This window comes from Theobroma cacao, chromosome 5 (assembly GCF_000208745.1).
Source record: "Theobroma cacao cultivar B97-61/B2 chromosome 5, Criollo_cocoa_genome_V2, whole genome shotgun sequence".
Lineage (NCBI taxonomy): Eukaryota > Viridiplantae > Streptophyta > Magnoliopsida > Malvales > Malvaceae > Theobroma > Theobroma cacao.
In genome coordinates this window covers 37,987,370-38,008,968 of record NC_030854.1, presented here as the reverse complement: position 1 = coordinate 38,008,968, position 21,599 = coordinate 37,987,370, and the positions used below count along the sequence as shown (strand labels likewise).

Sequence of the window (21,599 nt, the reverse complement as noted above, 5' to 3'; positions counted from 1 at the left end):
TCAAATATTTTTGTAGAAAGCCATTTAGAAAAAAAGAGAATAATGGACAAGAAAAAATCATTTCATGTCAATTTCAATTTATCATATTAAATTACAAATATGATTAAATAAAGTAAATTAAAAAATTAAAAAACCCCATATTTTTATTGTCATGTTTAAGGTTGCTTTCAACATTACTCTTTATACCAACACCCTTGTGCATGTATCTTCTTTCACATGGTGTTTTTCTTTTTTTAAAATTAAATCCTTCAATTTTTTTTGGTTTTATAAAATTAAGTTATTAATTTTATATGAAAACTATTCACGATAATGGGAAAAAATAATAAAATTCATAAAAAGTATCCATAAATTGTCAATTAAAATTAATTAAATTAATAAAAGAAATTATCTATAGAATTAATACTAATTAAAAGTATTTATAAAATGTTAATTGAGTAAAATTAGTTAAAAAAAATTATGATATGGAACATGAAAAAAATTAAAATTATAAAAATTCGTCAGATATTATGTGAAAAAAATAAGATTATAAAAATTGTAAGTATATTTTATCATTTTTTTTTTGTAATTACTTTTATAAAACCGGAATGGGCCCCTTAAGACAGGTCAAGTAATGGGCCAACCCCATTTTTTATGGGCCAGCCTCTTTAACGTGTGATGGGTGAGCACAGCCTAAACCTGCGCACCCATTTCTTCAGAAAACGCACCAAAAAAGGGATAATCTGAGATTTTCAGATCAGTTTGATCCATCGCGCGAAAAAAGGACAAGCTTTCGAAGCCTTTGAAACTATGGCCGAAAACGACGACGAAGAAGGCTTCGCCGACTTCAAATTCGTATCTTCCTCATCACCGCCAACGACCGCCACCATCACCGCCAACGACGATGATGATTGGGGAGATTTCATGAACTCCAGCAATGCTATCTCCCGCACCGAATCCCTTCCTGTCAATCAGTTTCATTTCGATCCCTTCCCCAACTCGTCCCCTCCAACTCAGCCCGGCTCTGCTCCGAGCCGAGTCGAGTCCGTGAAAAACCATTGGGCCAAGCTGAATGGAGCTTTACCGTTATCGATTTTTGGGGAGGAAGAAAAAGACGAAGAGGGATGCGGTGCGGTGGACTCAGGGTTTAATGGTGCAACTGCGACGTTTTCATTTCCTAAAAAGGATGGGAGTTTGAAGGGAAAAGGATCGGATTTGAATGATTTGTTAGCGGATTTGTATAAACAAAGTGAGCGGGGAAAGGAAGGAAATGCTTTCGGGTCGGGTTTGGATGTTAAGAAGGAAGTTGATATGAATCCTAAGGTGGAGACTTGGAATTGGAACGGGTTGAATTTGGAGTTAAATGGGTCGGTTTTGAAGGTGGATGGGTTGGATTTGAGTGGAAATGCTTCTGCTTTGGATAAAAAAGAGGAGAATTTGGAATCAAATGGGGCTGGGATGGAAAGAAAAGAAGGGAATTTGGGGTTAAATGGGTTGGATTCGGGCTCAAATGGACCGGTTTTGCATCAGAACGGGTCGATGTTGGATTCAAATGGGGGGAGCTCTGATTTGGTTTATGAGGAGGAGGAGGATGATGATGGGTGGGAATTTAGGGGTGCAGAATCAAAAGCAGAAGCTGGTGTTGAGAATGTGAAGGTACAGTTTATATCTCTCTCGTGATTTTGAACTTTTCATTGTTTAGTTCATGTTGGTTGTTTAAATAGAATTGAGAAAAGCAGGAAATATCAACTATTGATACTTAATCCCTATGCAGATAAGATAACAGCAGCTGGAATTTTTTTTTATAAGGTTGCTTTATTGACATTATTTTGATTTTTTGTTTTATCAGAGTGATCAGAGTGAGCCAATTTCGCATTTCAGTGTGACTGCTTTGAGTTGGGATCCATTGAGTACAAATGTCAGTGGGCTGAATTCGAATGATAATGGGGTAAATTCTAATGTAAGTAGGTTGAACTCTAGTTTAGTTGACGAAAATGAGGAATTTGGTGATGATGATGGATGGGATTTCAAGACTGCAGAATCTGAGGCACGCTCTGGAACTGGCAGTACTAAGGTAAAAGTTTCTCTCTTTTACTTTGATAGGCCAGAAAATCCTTGTCAACAATGTAACCACAAATTAGTTCTGTTACTTTATTGGTGGTGATAGTTTGCTGTTATTTGGCTCTTGTGTATACCTAAAGGGAGGCTTTTTTTCAGTTATAAAGTTTTTTGTACTTTAAATTGATTATATATATCTTTTCACATATCTACAAGTTGTCCAGGGACTCCATTTGCTTCACATATCTAAAGGAGGCTTTATTTTAGATATAAAATTTTATGTACTTTGCATATATCTTTTCTCATTTCTACAAATTGTTCAGGAACTCCATTTTGTTTACTACTGCTGACATTCACTACTTTGAAGGTTGATGGCAGAGAGCAGGAAAATCCTAAGGGAGTTGAATTTGGTGCTGGTTTTGGGAATGGTGTGAATGGTCCTAGTGATTTGATTGGCACACCAGGTGGAATCTCTAACAAACCTGGTGAATGGGATGTAGGATTTAGTTTTGCCCCGAGTTTTGGAACTCAAAGCTTGCAGAATGATACCAAAAACGACGTGATTTCTTCTTCCATTGATAACAATATTGATTCTGATGAAATGTCCTGGGCTTTTAAGGACACAATACCAGGAAATGGATCGAAGACTAAGGTGATGAATTGATAGATTTGATATTCATTCTTTTTTCTCACTTTATATCTCAAACAATACACCTTATTAAACTTCAATCTTTTTTTCTAATATATGTAGGAAGAGCCAAACGTTGCTGATGCTTCTTCTTCTGGTGTGGAGGACCTTTTATTTGACAGTCATATCCAGGTATTGGTTCATTTAGTATGTGATATTGTTCAGTAAAAAGTCATTCATAAAAATCTGACTGATGAGGCATTGGTCAATCCAGTATGCTCTGCTAAGCTTCTATTAATTGATCACAGGTTAAGCATGAAATGCCTATTGCATGAGATATGTTGGTTTCTGGATATGCCTCTTCATCTAACATATTGTATTTTGTTTGTCATTGTGAGAAAAGTGAACTTTACTAGTAGTACATACTTTCATTGGCAAATTTTCTTCTCAGTCCCTGCTTATCTTTCCTTTTTTGTGCTCAGGGGAATGAGGAAAGGGTGGAGAAACACAAAGGCGCCTTGCCTCTGTCCATCTTTGGTGATGCGGAACCTGAACCTAATGATTCATTGAGATATGAAGATGTTTCCATTCATAAGCCTACCTCCCCAATAACTGTCATGGAGGATACCCATTCAAATATATCTATCAATGATCTTATATCAAGTTTATATAGTCAAGCTGAGAAGAATGCTTCTTTAAATCACATAAGCAATCCAAGTGAAGATGGGCTTCTTTCCTCCCAGACAGTGGTGGGTTCCAATTTAGTAAATGATGATAGCGATTTTAATGATGATTCCTGGGAATTTAAAGGTGCCGATTCTGGAACCCAAGGAGAAAACCAGAACTCTCTGCATGGTTATGGAGATTCATATGAAAAATACTCTACCAAAACATGGCTAGGTGAGTATGTGGACTTCTATTCTAAAATGGCTACTGAGTTGTGCTTTGTTGCACTTATCCATCTTGACAATATGAAGGTTGGTAGATTCCTTGAATTTATTTTTGTCCTTCCCTTTTTTCTTGGTAGTAATTTTTTTAAAAGTATTTTGTTTCTGAAATTTGCTTTTTATTAGAAAGATCAAAGCATTGCTACTCCTTCTCGTGAAGATGCTGAAGTACAAGCTATTGAGGAGGAAATCCAGGTTGCAGTTATATCTGATCATTCTTGCAATTTTCTTTTCACTTTCATAGTTACAGACTCTCTTTTCATTTAAAAGATGCATACCCTAAAGATCAGGAGAATTCTTACAAGAACCCCCTTTCTGTTTACTTTGCTTGAACTCTTGGCACTTGCTCACTGCATGTCAAAATCATAAATTTGAAAATGAATATTTTCTACTTAGGATCTGGAGCTCTTTCTCCTCTTGATACAGTTATCAATAAATGTATAAGGATGCACAGTGATGTTTATTTGGTTTTACATTAGCCTTTGAAATATTGCTGAGCAACTCTTTGTAGCGTTCCTTTGATCCACAATGCTGAGTAATACTTTGTGGCATCAGTTTGATCCATTCTGGTGCCTAGTTATATGTGTATCCAATGTATACATGCCAGAACTCCACTAATGGTATTATTTTCAGATGTGAGTTTAGTTGGGGTGAACCAAGACATGAAGAAGTGCAAAAGAATGAACTCTTCTTTCAATGTTGTTTTGGACTAATAATGTCATTATCTTGTCTCTTGCCTGGTTTGTAGGGTCTATACAATGAACTGTATAAAGAAGGCATATTATCCAAAGAAGTGGCCTCAGAGAACCTCCAATCAATAAGTATTGACCTAGGTGAATTTGCCAAGATTCTGCAGGGAAAAAAGCTTCAAGTGCTTGAATCAGAATATCACTTATCAGAGAAATTACTACTGGTGTGTGTCTTTTGCTTTGATTCATGGAGCTATGTGCCCTTATTTAAATGAGAATTGATTTGATTCAAGTCTTGAGAGATCAATTCAACAAAAATGTAAGAGTATAGATTGGTTCAGTACTCCTCCTAGGACCCTTTTTTGGTGGGATGACCATATCTGGTTATGACCCTGTTTGTCTTTTAGGAATGAAGACAATTTTGCCGTACATCAAACTGATGTTCATTCCATAACAGGCTGGTAATAATTGGGATTTGATCTGATACCCTTGATTCAATATACAAAAGCTTCCCCTCCACGCCACTGTTCAGCATATATTTATATACTAAAATTTACTATATTTTAATATGAAGGTCTATATCTGAACTAACCTCTCTCAGAATATGCAATGGTGGGTAGAGTGTAGATATTCTTGTTCCATATGATTGATGAATTGCTTTGGCTTTTACCATGTTACAACACTGTTTTGTATGTTCACTTGAATAGGCAGAGAAGGATTTGAGAACGGCAACTGGACTCTTGAAACATGCTGCATCAACACTGAAGATTCTAAAATTGGGATCTTTTGAGGATCAATCTAATTATATTTCTACATGGTGGACGATTTTGTCTGTTTGTGCGCTAGAGCTGAAACATGGTGCCTTGATTTGGAAGCAGTCATTACAGAAAAACATCCACAGTCAATTATTATCTAAATCTCAAGGTGCTTCACTGGAAAGGAGAGCATATAAAATTTTATGTACGCTTTGTTTTGTTAATCTCAGTGTTGATATAATAATTTGGGCATTTACAGGCAGGCAGTACATTTTAGCCCTTGGAGAAATTTACAGAGTTGTCAAGATTGTTGAATCTTCTACCAAACTGTACAAGCCTTGGATAATGTTTAGTTCTGAACATCCCACTAACATCCTTTCTCTTGTGAGGGAGTGTTCTACTTTGTGGTCAAGTTCAGGACTTGAAGAAGCCCTTCAAAGTCTGTCTGATCCAACTGATTTAAAATATGACATTGAAGCTTTACTTGGTTCCATCCAGAGTATTCATGATCTTGATGCACATGAACTCTATAAACAAGTCTTCTCCGGACAAGAAAGTACATGCTGCCTATCAGGTTTAGGTGCAGGATCAGTGCCAGGTATGAAGATATTGATTTTGTTGCTAGGTATAAAATGTTTTCTAGGACAGAAGAAGAAAAGGAGAGAGAGAGGTTTGACATTGTCATCTGCAAGATGTAGGTAGGGCATGAAAAGAGCTCCCTCTCTAGGGCCTTAAAGAGTGTAGATTTTTTGGATGATAGACATCACCCTCTCAGATAACCCTGATTACTTATGAATTTAAACCTAAGTTCTATTGTCTTCAAACTTGTAAAAACATTGAGGCGTCAATGTTCTTTGCTTTTAAGTTTCCTTTAGGGCCAATGTTGGCTTTAGATACAGTAGATAGCATAATCTTATAAACACATTAATTTCCACCTGAATAGATTAATCTGATTTACCAACATGATAGTCATACTTAGTAAACAGCTTATCTTTTGAAGTGTGATAACTGATTCTAGAAGATTGAGTTTCACGTGGGGATATAACCAAGCATAACAATTAGTAAATTGTACAATCATGTTCTGAATCTTGACCATCTTTTTCAGGTCCCATCATATCAATCTCTAACGTTATTTTGATTCTCTTGAATCAGGCATGAAAATGGTGGTTTGGGATGGACGGCATTACTTTGTAACCATTGTGAACATGTGGGCAAATTTAATAAGTCGTGATCCACCAAAATTGCCACACATACATGCTAGCAAATGAGGATGGGATGGGAAGATAAAGGTGTATTTTCCGAAAGTTTCATGGCAGAGACCACACTGAAAATTTCACTGTCCAGGACAAGGCTTCTGGATTGTAATCAGAGTTGCCCAAAGTATAAGGATCTCACTCTGGAAACAAAAATGCAGAACTGAATTTTCCAGATCCCATCAGATGCAAGGTGCCTAGTCTGATCAAGCCAGGTACCTATGTCAATTGTTTACATCATTGGCAGTCATTCTTTTTGTGAGAGCTGTAATATAGCAAATATATGTAGAAATGATTGTATTCTATTATTCATTTGCGCACTGGGTGTGAATCAAATAAGCACCCGCACACATCTAGAAAATAAAAGTTGAGTCAAAATAGTTCATCGGCACCCTACATTTCTCATGTTGTACTGCAACTTCATCAATGATTCAAATGATGAAAAGATTTTGTTGCAAGTGATCCTTGTGCAACAAATGTAGAACTTTCTGTTTGAGTGTTCAACTGAATGCCTGTCTGTGCTGCTGCTGCATTTCATTACTTAAAAAAACTATTGGAAAGCATTATATATGCCTTAGCTTACAGTCAGAATTATATCTCGCTGATCACAGGATTGTAGAATTATAGTTCACCAATCAGGTCCTTCTTTGGGTACTGTGCAGTTTAACCATATGGGCATCAAACATTGTTCCTTTTTGTTGTTTCTGGTACAACTGAGCAAGTTTAACCGGGGAAGGAAAGACTCCAACCCTGGCTTCACCCTCCAATGTAAAGTTAACTGGTTAAGGGGTAACAACCTTTAAGTTAAAATATGGAAAGGGTAACAAGAGTAACCAGTGAGAGTAACTGTTAAGTTAAAACACGAAACACGAAACACGAAACGGGTAACACGAATAACATCTATTAAGTCAGTAACAACTGTTAAATAAAACTTAATTATTTTTTAATCAATTAACTTTGTTACAATCTGTAAACCATTGCCAAAACTCACAAACAGGAATGGCATGAATTTCTGTAGTAATAATTTTTCTCAAAGACTAATAAAAGCACAAAAAGGAAAAGGAAGAAAGAAAGCACATGATGGGTTTAGAAGGCTTGAAATGTTGGATAGGCCTTTTGATAAGTACCACATGCTTTAACCCCTTTTTCCCAAAAGTCCAATATGTGTCGGCGGTACATTCAAAGCTGACTTTTACCAAATCTTGAGACCACAGTGAACAAGGAATTCCTTCATACCAATGCCATAAAGCAAAAAAGTATGAAAGTACTTTTCCTTAGAAGCAACTCCCTAATGCTTACAAAAATGGGAAGGTGACTGAGGGGCCTAAGTGTTGGATTAAATTCAAACCTAGGTGGAAAAAAATGGGTGCTAGGCTTTTGGAACAACACTCTACAACATTGAAACTTTTTTTTTTCAAAGAGTTACACATCAAAGAATTTTTTTTATGTTAATGCAAGAGATAATTGTGTTATAGCTGTCTCCAGGGTCAAAGAATGATGGTATTCTGACGCATTGCTGATCTTGTTCGCATCTGAGCATGCTTACCTTCCAACTTCACTGACTATCTAACCCATACTCAAAATGGTTGTTGGGGTCGAGAAATGGACGTAAAAATTACATTTCTTAATCGAAATTTGTAAAAAATATATATATGATATAATATGATGATTTTATATTAAAAATAATTTATGTTTTCACGAGATTTATTTAAAGATATATTGAAAATGACAGAATTATTGTATTTTAGGTTCAAGGTTTTGATAATTTTTCGATTTTTGTTTAAGTTGAAAACCTTTTTGGCAAATAATGAAAATGACCCATTGATCATTTTTTGTACTATTTTACTGGGAAGCTCTGCTTTTCTATTGGCATGTGCTGCAAATTTTGAAGCTTTCCTACATTTCTTGACAACCCTCGAAGAGGCTGGAGGAAATCCTTCCAGTTTCCAGTTTCCACTACCATGAATCTCAAACTCTTTTATCTTTGCTGATATAAACTTCAAATGTTTTATTTTCACAAAGTGTGAACCAAGACCATGAAGGAATGAACATGTGAACATGAGAGAGAAAAACATTTGATCAAGAAAAAAAAAAAACAAAGGCTTTATCTTGTAGCCAATATATATGCTTTAATTTTCCTATTATTTTTTGCAGTTTTGCAGCTGCACATACAAGTCTCACACAAACCAAAGAGTTTCATTTCTTAGAATTCCTAAAAAGGAACTATGAATATATAAATTGAAAAATATAAGAAAATTAAAATAGAAGAAAACAAAAAACAATAGTCTCCAGGTTTTGTAAGAGCTATAACCAACAGCTTCCACTTTGTATATATACAGCTTCACCAAAAATTATAGAAATAGTTATCAGTTGCTTGCATTGCTACCTGTTGTGCAGTGGATCAGGGCAAGAGGGTACTTCTCTGTTAACAGTTGCAAAAAAGCCAACAGTCCCATTGTCAGGATTTTCCTTCCAGGTTTTCTCATCAGGCTTCTGGTCTTGATCTTCCAACTTCTCTGTTAGAAACCTTGCTCCCAAGACTCCATGTTGTAGAGCTGAAACACTCAGCAATATCAATAAAAGACACCCTGCTAAACCCCTTGAGAACATGGTCTCTCTTTCACAACAAAAGCTAAAGGTGGAGAATAAGGATAGAGGGACGAGAGTTTGGACCAGCAGCTGAAGTTGGTAGAATATATAGGGAAGGAAAGCCAAATATTCAAATGGTGTTTTTTTTTTTTTTTGTGTAAAAGTGAAAAATTATTTGGTCAAATTCCATTGCATTGACAATGAGAGGGATCTAAGACTTTTTGCTTGGGCAACTTTTTTCCCATTGAAGCAGCTAGCACTTGTCTAATAATTTTGATAACCAAGTTGCCCCCACAATGATAATAACAGTGCAAGAAGAAAACTACAAACCATGTTCCCACATAAGTTTGTCTTGGGAAGTTAACCAAATTACCTAAGTACGCTTTTCAAACTACATTGGCTAAGAGAAAGTCAGACATGTTGATCTCTGATGTGCTCTCAAGCATGCATACAGTAGAAAGCAATACATGGAATTAATATTAATGATTCATCATGTGATTAAAATTGAAGGGCATTTTAGAGGTTTTGGAAGTGGATGAATGGTTCAAGTCATTGGCACCGACCTGGTCCATTCCAGTCCAAATCCCAGACTATTCCAGCCAATGACACTCAATTTCCAACAGATAAACAATAATTTAAAACTAAACCTAACCTCAAACATTGTCTCCCAAGGGACCTCATTTTCAGGATCTTACATTTGACTCTCTACTTAGGCTGTTTTCCCTTTTCTTCTTTTCCTTTTTTCCTCTTCTAAAGATTAGATTGCTAATGTCCATATCAAATGCAGTTTTCAAGGGCTACCAGTGCTCACTTCCCCATTTCTTTATTGTTTTTTTCTTATTTGTTTATTGTTCTTGTGTTTCAGAAACTGGGGTCTTTGCCTTTTGAAGAAAACAAACACATTTTTCTTTATAAAAGGCATCTTCATCTTTTCTGCTGTAGGTTTAGGTTTCAACAAATATATTTTAGTATAGTTTGTTTCTTCTCATGGACTTGCGTATGGCAGCTCTTGCCCCATCTAAATAATCATTTCTCTGATCTTTACTGTTGAAATTTGTCTTACTTTAAATCTTTGGATAAATTCTACCAACACCCTTTATGATTTCAATCTTCCTCACATGACACCCAATGATTTCTTTTTAATTTAAATTAACACCTTACAAACATCAATTATTCACAATTAATATCTTATGGATAACTTCTGTTTCAACAACGGTTTAGGCTGTTAACAGTCTAACTCTTGGTGAAAGCAGAAGTTATTTACAAGATAATAATTGAAAAAAAAAACCTGTAAAAAATTAAGATGAAATTTACCCTGGACTAGATTTGTTTGTATCTTCGGCTTGCATGATGAAGAATCATAAGCGTAAGCATCCCTAACCTGCTAACTATAACATTATTAGAACTTTTGAGGGCCCCCAACAAGAGAGAAGAAGCCCACATGTTTTGACTTGGAGAGAGGACATGGAAACAAATTCATGAAGCATCATTCCAAAGACTCTTCTTAGTGTTTCCCATCGGATCCCGAGCGTGAAATGATGTGAAGTTGACAATTGCTTGTTTAGCAAAGCTCTCAATTGGAATTGATCACAATGAAACGTGTAATCAGTGTTGAATTATTGGACTGAAAGATGGAGAGAAAATGAGTACACTGAGACAGATGATTACCGTAAAGGCCATAATTGGTCCCATGTTCCTTAGCCCTTCCCCCGTCAATTCATATCTCACACTCAAGTCCTCCATCATGGATCTCTCTTTTCTTTGGCTGCAAATTTAAAGGTTCAGGATTCAAAATATGGGTTAAGCCATAGCTTGGCTTCTTCTCCATTATCTGATACCTGCACTGGTATTTTCTCTGATGGAAAAATCAAAGAACTAGAAAGGTTGATCGAACTGCGTTTTCAGGAATGAACACTTACTTGATGCAGCATAAACAGCAGGCAGTAAGGGTATCAGTGTAACGATCATAGCTAGCTTTGGTCACTTTACCTAAGATATTTAGAAAAGAAGAGCTCTAAATCAAGTTTGAAGAGAAAATGAGGAACATACGCTCAAAATTACACAGGAATAGTCACTTGTATATATATTGGCCACCGCATTACAAATGAATGAATACACAACGTTTTTACTTGATCAAGAATAATAATTTCCGCCAAAGATTGTAACGGTTAAAACCCAGAAGACCAAAAATCTCTTTCTTTTCGACCTACGACTACTTGATTTTGCATTATGAAAGAACAGTTTACTCTTTATACTGTAACAGTGAACAAATAGAGTTTGAGTACGACAGCCAGAGCCAGCTGCAACAGGAAGATGCTAGCAACAATCAAGAACCATCTTTCACCAGCTGATTTAATATGTGCTCTAAGATTAAGTGCCACAAAAGTCGCCGACATGAACCCAGCTACACCAGCAATTACCCATCTGAAAATTTCCAAGGGGACAACAGATAGGCACTGCAACCAAGTACAAGCAATAATTTTAGCTAGAAACAAAGTTATGGCACAGATGAATCAAAATTTATGTCGTTAAGAGTAAGAATGTCCAGACAATCAGCCTCACCATAAACATAGCTCTAAAAGTCCAAGTGATCATTTTACAGTGAAAATTTCTCACAAGAAAATTTCAAAGCATAAGTTATTTTTTCTTCAGACAGTTTTCTCAATTTTAATTAACGTTGAGATCTCTTTAAAATTTGGTGGCAATCAACTTATACCATTACCAATAAACTTCTAATAAAAGTTTATCAAAGTCCAACAACTAAAATGAGAAATAGGCAACCAACTTTTCATAGCACAAAAGTCAAAAACCAATGAAACTTACCAGTGCTGGAATAAAGACAAATAAGGAGTATCCATATAGGCAAAACAGCTGGACAAGGCCTGATGGTGCTGAGAAGTACTTGAGAACAACATACAAGGCAAGAGGAACCACAGTGACATAGCCATAGAACACACCAGCAGACCATGTAACCAGATTTATGTCATAATCCCATTCTTTTTTCTTGAGCTTGTGTGCTATGTAGGTCACGAAAGTCCCAATAGATGCTGCTACAAATATAAGAGTGGTGCATATCCAGAATGGTCCATACCTGCGCAACATTAAAATTTTAAAAATCATGCATGGTCCTACTTGTAGGAAGCAGCAAAGATGGGTGCAGAAGAGACAAGGTGAAACATCATATGAAACTAAAGTCTTCCACCAATATTTTCTAAAAGAAAAATGTCTTTCATGTTTAAATAATATCCAGAACCAAGAAACCAAGGCCAAACAACCATATTCTTTTCTCTTTTTACTGTGTTCTAAGCACCCATCCCTTAATAAATGTATCTAATCATGAGTAAATAGAAAAAGGACCTTTCTCCTCTCAAGAGAAAATAATTTTTCATACATCTACATTCAATGATTATTCAATGCTTAGCTCATTACTCTATTGAAACATAAATGAGTCACGGGGAGAAAACTCACAAGTCTGGGTTGGTTGCTGTTTTCTCTGTAAACGTTCCTCTAAATGGAAAGAGTGACTCCTTAAGTCTATCCAAAACATCTGAAGTATCGACATCAAAGTATGGCTTGTATGCACCCACTGTGAATGTACGAAACCAGCCACTTCCTTGTGGTTCGTCAGAGCCACCAGCAGGCCTTGAAAATGTATCTGCCTCAATAGAAATGCCATCATTTGCCACCAACATAACAACAAATATTGTTCATGCAACAAGCTAATTAATTTGTCATTTGAATTACAACATAGCAGAAATTACATTTGATCTATTTACTTTTGCACAACTATTTGATCAATTTATTCCGATAGCAGCTATCTCAAATACGTCATCAATGTTATGGATCATCTTTCCTACTACAAAAACTTCATAAAAACCTGATCTTTAAATCACAAATTCATTTGCATAGAGCTAATGCAATCAATATACAAAATGCCGCAGAGACCATAAATCCTAGATATAATGCACCAGGATAAACGAATCGAAGCACAACCACCATCACAAATCAGATTAACTTGAAACAAAAACAAAATTAAAGGAAATTCAAATGAAAAATAATGGGAAATACCATCGGCATCGCGAGGAGGTTGAGCTCCACTAGATATCTTCCCCTGAGCACCTGTCGGAGGAAATGTCTGAAGGCTCGAATCTACAAATGTAAATAAATTAATTAATTAATCAAAAAAATCAACCATATCCACAAATCAGCTACCTCAAAGCTTAAACAACACTCTAACACTTCATTATCCATTAAACCACACATTCACTTCATTCATTATTTCATTTCCTTTCCTTTCCTACATTCTCCAGCAGCCAAACAACAACTACAACAAAAATACATGAATTCAAATCCAGATTCGATAATTTGACAGATGAGAAAAGAGCAAGCACCTGCGAATTTGACGGTGACGTGGCCCGGATCTGAAACCGCCTGAAAGATCGCGGATTAAAAAAAAATTAGCGAACGAGATTTGATTGAATTTAGCACAAAAAACAAAATTAAAATCCAAAATTACGAATAATTAACAATTAATAAAACTTACGGGTACGGATCCAGAAACTTTCTGATTATCAATGCTGGTATAACCTCCGGACATCATCTTTTCTTCCCTTTTTTTTTTCCTTGTTCTCTTCCTTCGAGCAGATCTCTCTCTCTCTCTCTCTCTCTCTCTCTCTCTCTCTCGTTGAAGTCGAGAGGTTTTATTTGTTTTATTTTATTATTGTTTCTTTGTCTTGTCTTTCTTAAAAGAGCGAAAAGTATGGATCCAAATCATCGGCTGACGTGAACTGACCCAACTAACAAGCCCATCTGATTTGGTTATGATTATGGGCTTGGGCTTGCTCTTGGGCTAAATTTTTTTTTACGATTAATATTGTGTAATTATCTTGAATTTTAATATTTTTAATTAAAATATGATATCGATAATGCTATTAAAATACACTCTGAAACATCAATTATCATGTTAATAATTTATAATAAAACGGAAATAATTTTATATTTGAAATTATTATTTTTTTAATTGATGAGGTTTTTATGCTTTTTCTTTTTTTTTAATTTTGGGGTTGATGAAATATAGAAATTCCCATCTACCCTACATTGTTTACTGTCCCCAGAGGATGACTCAATATTCAGCAACTGACTAGAAAATTCACTGATAATTTATCCACCTACTTGGAATGTAATTGTTCCTAAACAGCTTGATTGTTGAAACCATAGATTAAACCTTTGACTATACTCTTGAAAAATCAGGCATTGGTAACATTTTAATCACAAAAAACAGTTTCAATCAGTGCATGGCAGTGAAGGAATCCTACAAAAGTTTCCCCTTCTTTATGCCTGTGCCTGTTCTGGAAGCAGTATATCATTGCATCTAGTAAGGAATAGCTTCTAATTCTGTTATGCAAAAGTTATCCCAACCATGTTCAGGACTTAATTATGGTTTCATTAGAGGAGGGTCACAAATGCAGCATAAGCTGTAATGGAAGTCCATAAACAACCAATTCTCAGGTTGAAGCGATAATGCTTTTCCTTCTTGTAACAGAAAGACACAGACAGAAAATAACAAAATTTCATTTGAACAGAACATGCCATTCAAGTAATATTACTGTGTCTGTTTTTGCATTGTTCCCTGCATCAGATACAAACTTATTTCGAGGATGAAGCTGCAAGATCTAGCTCTGATTGGTGTTTACCTAAAAGAGCACCTATGTTGCTGCAGCTATGCTTCAAAGAATTCGAGCCTTACCCTATAAATTACAAATGGTTTGTATTCAAATGAAGCTAGATTATAACTCATCTCTCAATTATAACTGATATTATTCTTGTCACGCATTTTTTAATTTACCCCTTGTGAGCAATAGATACCTTCGGATAGCAAGTATAAGAACCCAAGTGGTGGCTGTAATTTTCTCTTTGATCATCAGAAGCAAAGCAGAGCTTAACACTGTCTTTGTGATCTGGGCCTGTAATCCCTTGAAAAAGCCAAGAGTCCCTTCCCTTCTCCAAATAGCATAGATAACTCCTGACAGTGTTTTACGGGATCTTGGTTGATCTTTCTTAGTTCTATCATCATCATCTGGATCTGCAGCTTGAATCATTACCTTACACCTGCATTGAGTAGATATACAAATTAGTTATATAGTCTACTATACAGAATGCTTTTAGAATGGGACAATTTGAGAAAGCGGCTACACACCTAATTGCTGGATAAGTCAAAAAAGTTGCAACACTCTTTGATGCTGCACCTAACAGGAAAGCTGTGAAGGCAGATAGAACCACTGGGGATGAACCTTTGCCTGCTTCTTTCACTTTTTGTTTAAGCAGTCGTTGTTTCAGCTGATCAAAAACTGTATACTGCAGTTTACAATAAATTTAGCCTTAGTTATGAGGAAGGTAACTTAAAATAAACAGTAAGATTTGGATATGAACTTGTGAGGCAAGACAGTCTATACTTTTAAATTACAAAGCAAGATGTAGAACCTGAATTGCAGGGTTGGAGGTCAGCAAAAGAGAGATGCCAAGGCCATCAAATGCATCACTCAAGGTGCCCTCTGTGAGGGTCTTCCAGAGCCCTTTTGATTTTCCAAAGGCACTTGTCTGCATCCTTGAGGAGGCAGTATCCAGGGGCTACAAAGTGATAAACCAAGAATTCAAGATCAAACTCCAAAATTAAAATGTACATGCTCAGGAGTTATGCCAAATTATACATGATAAAGAAAGATACTTGAAACTTTTTTCTGAAAGTCAGATACTTGAAACTCTTACGGCAACATCAGTATCTCTTCCACTTTGGTTCAAAAACAAAAGTATTGGTAATAATCTATAATTTCATAAATCTGTTACCAGTCTCCATGCAAGCGAAAATAAAGGAGTATTTGTCCAAACTGTCACTCATAATCAAGTATTTGATGGAACTGTCACTTATAATCAGAGATAAGTTGTACTCTTTTATTGCTCAACTCAAACACCAAAGACTTGCATTCTAAATTTCAATTGCACAAAAATTTCATTTTCTATTCCTTTTTACATTTTTCACAGAAATAGTAAAAAAGGCAGCCCATTTTTACTTTCTTGGTTACTCTGTCTTTGCAGCAAACACATGAAATGCTGCCAAACAAGATTAGAAATCATGGATGGTAATCTACCAATTGACTATGGAATGTTGAGGATTCCATATTTTTCCAAAGCATCCCCTATAATTCAATCTCCATGTGCTCAATCAAGGAATTTGAAATAGAAAGTCAATGTTTTGTCTGGATGCATAAAAGCTTCTGTCTATTTAAAACAAAGACATGACAGACTTGCCAAATGATGTCTCACCTGAGTGACAATAGCAGTACAAGCCCCTGCTGCAGCAGCAAGAATCAAGTTTGCTTTTGTTCCAATTGATTTGGAACCACTCTTTTCTAAATACAGTCTTTTGAAGTAGCTATATCCATAGAAGTAGACAAATTGTGCAATGAACGACTGCAGGTTTTTGGTGCCTAGGCCCTGGTATAAGGAAAGAATTTGGCGGGTAGATATTGCTTCCCATAATACATCTGAGAGGTTCCTATATAAGATAAGAAATTGAGATCAGAAAATGACAAGCTCAATCCAAGAATTTCCTGCATTAGCCAACGGGCATCTAGTAGTAAGGCACACATGTATAAGAAACATCATTGATATCAAGTACCACTGCAACAATGACAAAGGAATAAACAGTTTGATTTTTCAACCATATGATCAAAAAGGAAAATATGAATGGAAATGGAGAAGGGAAGAAAATTCAGTACTTGCGTTGCTCAATAGGGCTGTAAACAATCCGAGCCGAAATGAGCTTAGCTACGTTTAGGCTCAGCTCATTTACATATAAGGTTGTTTGGGCTCGATGGTTGTTTGGTAAGGATTTTTAAATTAGTCTTTGAGAACAGTTCGATTATGTTTGGCTAAGTTTGAGATTGAATTTGGTTCGATTCATTAGCTTAAACAAGCTTGTTCATGAATATTAAACAAGTTTATTCATGAAAAATTAATGAACATAATCATAAATTACTGAGGAATCTGTTTGTAAACAATAAATAAGCCAACAATCAAACTATTTTAAACAAACAAACTTGAAAGAAAATGTAAATAATAATAAAAGAAAAGAGCTATTAAGAAAATATAATTATTTTATAATTTTATTCTATTGAAACAATAAACAAGCTTGCTTTTAAATGAGCTCTCAAGCGATTTATATACGATTTCATAAATGAATAATAAACGAACTTGTTCATGAATAGAAACAAACTAAACACTCGTATCATATGTTCAAGCCCGAGTATGTTCATGAGCTGTCTGGTGAACTTATTGGTTCAGTTACAACCCTATTGCTCAAGTTAGAAAAACATAACCTGATAAAGTAAAAAACTGCTGAAAAATCATAGTGACTTGTAGCAGCAGACAATCCTCTCAGATGAATTAGTACGGATATACTAAAGGGAATTATGGTAATTTGTCACTCACCAAACTAATATGGAAAGTTTATTCCTCTTCCACTCTCTTCCCTTTCTCACCAAACTAATATGGTAAGTTTAGTCTGAAGAGTTAGGCCAGAATCAACTCCAACCTTGCAGGTCATCATCTGAGACCCACCGCGCCAATTTACACATCAATCATTTACAAAAATGTAAGACAAGTATATGACCAGAAAAAAACAGTAAGGTTACAATGAAATTAGCATCACATGATCCAATTCCATTAATATACCTCATTATGCTAGGATTATATCCATATTATCAACAGCAAGTTTTCACTTGTCAAATTACTCAAAGCTTGTTCTCTTCCATTGCTAACTCACACAAAAACACAACATAAAAACAAAACATTTTTTAAATTAAAAAAGGGTAACTTCTAGCCTCACCTACGAATCAAAAACATTGCAAATGAAAGAAGTAAAGGCATAGAAACGAAGAGATCAATTCAACATAAATTGAACCAGAAAAACAGAGAAACGAAATTTAGAATTCCCCGGATCATGATTACAACAAAACAGAATAAATCCAGACTTAAAAACATTTAAAAAAAACACGAAAAATAAGAAATGGGTAACCTGTATTTTTGTTGACCATGGGCTTGAACCTCGGCTTGGTACTTGGTTTTGCAGGTATCAAGAGGGTACAAAATCGTGGTGCTCAACAGTGACCCTATAGCACCCGAAGTTGCCTCTGATAAAGACTCTAAATCAACACCCATCTTTAGGAAAAAAAATCCTTCTTTATTTTTCTCTATGTTTCTCTGTTTCGGGCTTTGGGAATTGGAAGCTGAATCTAACGAAATCGTTCGAGCCGGCTTTTATACGTAGGAAACAGAAAGAAATGGAAGGTAGCTGGAAAAGGAATACGCGAGGGCGATGGAGATTGGTGGCGTTTCTCATTGGGATTTGAAAAAACGTGGGATTTGCCGTCTATTTAACGGCGCGGCTTAACGTCGGTTGTTTGGCTTTTGTCGGATCACGGGATTGGTAAGTATCTAGAAAGTCACCCGAGTCAACTACTACTTGCACGCGAAACTAACGGCGTGTTTCTTTTTCTTTTCTTTTTTTTATTTTTTTATTTTTTAAATTTAATAATTCGTATTTTCATATCTTAAATACGATAAGATTAAACATATATATAATAGAAATAATATTTATATTTTAAATTTAAAATAAATATATGTAAATATTTAAAAATCATATAATACGACACAATTAATATATATATTAAATTTATTAATATACGATACAATATAATTAATAAAACGATTAATATGTTTAATAGATTAAATAAAATTTTTTATAATTAAATATAATTTTTATTATTTAAATTTAAAATTAATAATTATAAAAATAATTATAATAAAACAAAATAATAATAACATCAAATATAATATAACAAAAATTTAAAATTAAAATTTAGACATGGTATAATTACATCATTATCTTTATAAAATTTAAAAAATTTATTAAAATAATTATTTAAAATTATTTAAATAAGACAAAAATAGTCTTTGACTATTAATTTTTAACAAGTTGATAAATATGTCACAAATACATGTTTAAACAAAGATAACACGATTAATACGATTAATTAAACGTATTTAAACGTGTTAGATATGATTAGACACAAAAACACATTAAAGTTAAATCCAAACTTGTTTCAACACGTGTTGTCTTAACGAATCATGTCCAAAATTATCAAGTACATTATTTTCTAATTATATTTCTTATTAAAACAATAATTCAATCTCTGTACTTTTATTAAACTGATTAAAACAATAATTAATGACATGAATATTCAATTGTTAAATTTATTTATATTATTTATTTTGATCACGTGAACACTTTTTAATATACTAACTACTTTGTTTCAAATAATTAATTCAACTTTTTGTATCATTTATAGATACAAAAAATTGATAAAACAATTGAGAATTTTAGATCCTCAAAATATATAATCAATTTACACAAAAATTCCTCATATCATATCACATCATCAAGATTATGCCACGTTATTTAATTTAACGGTTGTAGATTGACACCATTAACAATTGTTTTTAACTTGATATTTAATAAAAATATAAAGATTAAATAAGTTGAAATTGTGATAAAAGAACTAACTCCTTAAAATTGGTTGGAGTAATAATTAAATTTTGGTATAATACTTAAAAAAGTTTTAAACTATTTAGAAAAATTTAAATAAACTTTTATACTTTTATCATGTTCAATCAAACTTTTATATTTTTATTTTATATCAAACAAGCTCTTATACTCAGTTAAATAAACTCTTATGACTAATGATTAACTTAATTAAAATATTATTTGTCATTTTATATCATATAGAACTGATGTAACATGCTCATATGTTATAATTGATAATGATGTGTTATGCTAACATCATAATTGATTATATCATGATCTACTAATTTGATATAATATCATAATCATATATCATTTTTCACCATATACATCAACATCATGTTAGTGTCATATGAATAAAAAATAATAAGTGACATTTTTATTAATGACAATTAATCAATTATTAGTTATAAAAGTTTATTTGACAAAAAATAAAAGAATAGAGGTTTGATTGGACGTAATAAAAAAATAAAGATTTGTTTGAATTTTCTTAAACATTATGCCTTAAATTTTTGTAATTTGAAACTCTTTAACAAAATTTATTTGAATTAAAGAGGAGAATATATGGATAATAACCTTTTTTTTTAAATAAAATCCATGTTAGATCAATTACTCCAACCTTAAAATTAAGGTATAAATGTATAATTTTTATATTCATTTTATAAAAGTTTTTATTTTTAAAAAATAATGTTAATCAATGGTGGAGTCAATATTTAATGTTTAAGAGAGTAAAAACTAGAAATTCATTATTTGTAGGGACAAAACTATAAAATTTTAATAAAAAAAAGAGGAAAATTATAAATTTTTTTAAATTTATAAAAATTTTAAATTTTTGAAAGGGTGAAGGTCCCTTCTAGCCCCTCTCCCTTCGCCTATGATGCTAATGATATTGTTCTATTCTCAAATTCATGATCATTTATTATTGAAATGAATAAATTAATTACTAATTTTAAAATCATTTATTATCAAGACCAATAGATTAATTAATAAAATCAATCTTTCATTTATAATGTGTGTAATGGCATTGAAAAACTTTAATTAGCTATGGCTATCAACATGTAAAGAAATTAAGAAAGCACTACCTAGTGTCTACATCAATATCTAGTTATTTGTCAAAAATAGTAAAAAGTGAGAAAAAATGAAATTATTAGTCATTCGGTGTAATTTAACCATAAGTTGCCCGTTTAAAAAAATTGTTTTCATAAAAGAATAGGCAAATTAAATCATAAGAACTTGTCTAGATAAAAATAAAAAAAAAAAATTTAACTTTTAACTTTAATAAAAATTAAAATTTTATTAAAATTAAAAGTTTTATTAATATAATAAAACAATAAAAAAGAAGAAAACAACAATGAAAGTAAGAGAGAATGAACTAGAAGAAATAAAAATTAATTATTAAAAAACCAAAAAAAAAGAAATTCAATTTATTAAATTTGAGATTATGAAAGTTGGGGGAAAAAAGAAATAGAAGATTTAAATAAAAAAAGCTTTAAGGAGCCAGAATTGAACAAATTAGTGGGGAAGTAGTTGTCAAACTTTTCTAATAGTTCAAATTGGACGCTCTTGTATCTTCAAATCCAAACTTGCTTGTTCAAAGAAACCGGTGGGCTATAGATGGAAGTTTCCTTAAAAACCAGAAGCTTAAAAGAGTATGAAAGGGCCTCAACACCCATCTATTTGTCATCTAGCATTTCACTATCAGGACCTTGTAAATTCACACTTTATAATACCAATGTCTTTTTCTTTTCTATAATATCTCCATGTAAAAAAGATATAATATTAGAAAAAAAAATTAAATTATTTTTAAAAATATAAATAAACTCTTATTTTTTATTAGATTCGATGAAGTTTTTGTATATTTAGTTTGGATTAAGTAAATCTTTATGACTAACGATTGATTATTTGTCGTTAATCAAAATATTACTTGTTATTTTATACTTATATGATATTAATATTACGGATGAAAAATATTATATGATTATGTTATCATGTCATATCAATATACCATATTATAATCTATTATAACATGTCAACATGCCACATTAGTGATACGTAATATAAAATA

General features: G+C 33.4%; 3 protein-coding genes across 3 annotated transcripts; 1 reads left to right on the top strand and 2 right to left on the bottom strand.

Annotated features, from left to right (window-relative positions):
• On the top strand, positions 697-6,811 carry LOC18600396. The gene is made up of 10 exons (XM_007030797.2): positions 697-1,632; positions 1,826-2,050; positions 2,402-2,686; positions 2,786-2,854; positions 3,145-3,639; positions 3,736-3,804; positions 4,358-4,522; positions 5,006-5,222; positions 5,313-5,651; positions 6,206-6,811. The coding sequence occupies exons 1-10, from the start codon at positions 787-789 to the stop codon at positions 6,319-6,321; spliced, it is 2,826 nt and encodes a 941-aa protein (XP_007030859.2). The 5' UTR covers positions 697-786; the 3' UTR covers positions 6,322-6,811.
• On the bottom strand, positions 10,942-13,577 carry LOC18600395 (protein YIPF1 homolog). Its single transcript, XM_018122363.1, has 6 exons — positions 13,439-13,577; positions 13,287-13,326; positions 12,964-13,044; positions 12,364-12,550; positions 11,719-11,986; positions 10,942-11,351 (listed from the first exon to the last, which is right to left on the bottom strand). The coding sequence occupies exons 1-6, from the start codon at positions 13,493-13,495 to the stop codon at positions 11,145-11,147; spliced, it is 840 nt and encodes a 279-aa protein (XP_017977852.1). The 5' UTR covers positions 13,496-13,577; the 3' UTR covers positions 10,942-11,144.
• On the bottom strand, positions 14,451-18,293 carry LOC18600394 (peroxisomal adenine nucleotide carrier 1). The gene is made up of 5 exons (XM_018120538.1): positions 17,969-18,293; positions 16,216-16,447; positions 15,376-15,522; positions 15,092-15,249; positions 14,451-15,003 (listed from the first exon to the last, which is right to left on the bottom strand). Exons 1-5 carry the CDS (start codon positions 18,109-18,111, stop codon positions 14,721-14,723), a joined length of 963 nt encoding a protein of 320 aa, XP_017976027.1. The 5' UTR covers positions 18,112-18,293; the 3' UTR covers positions 14,451-14,720.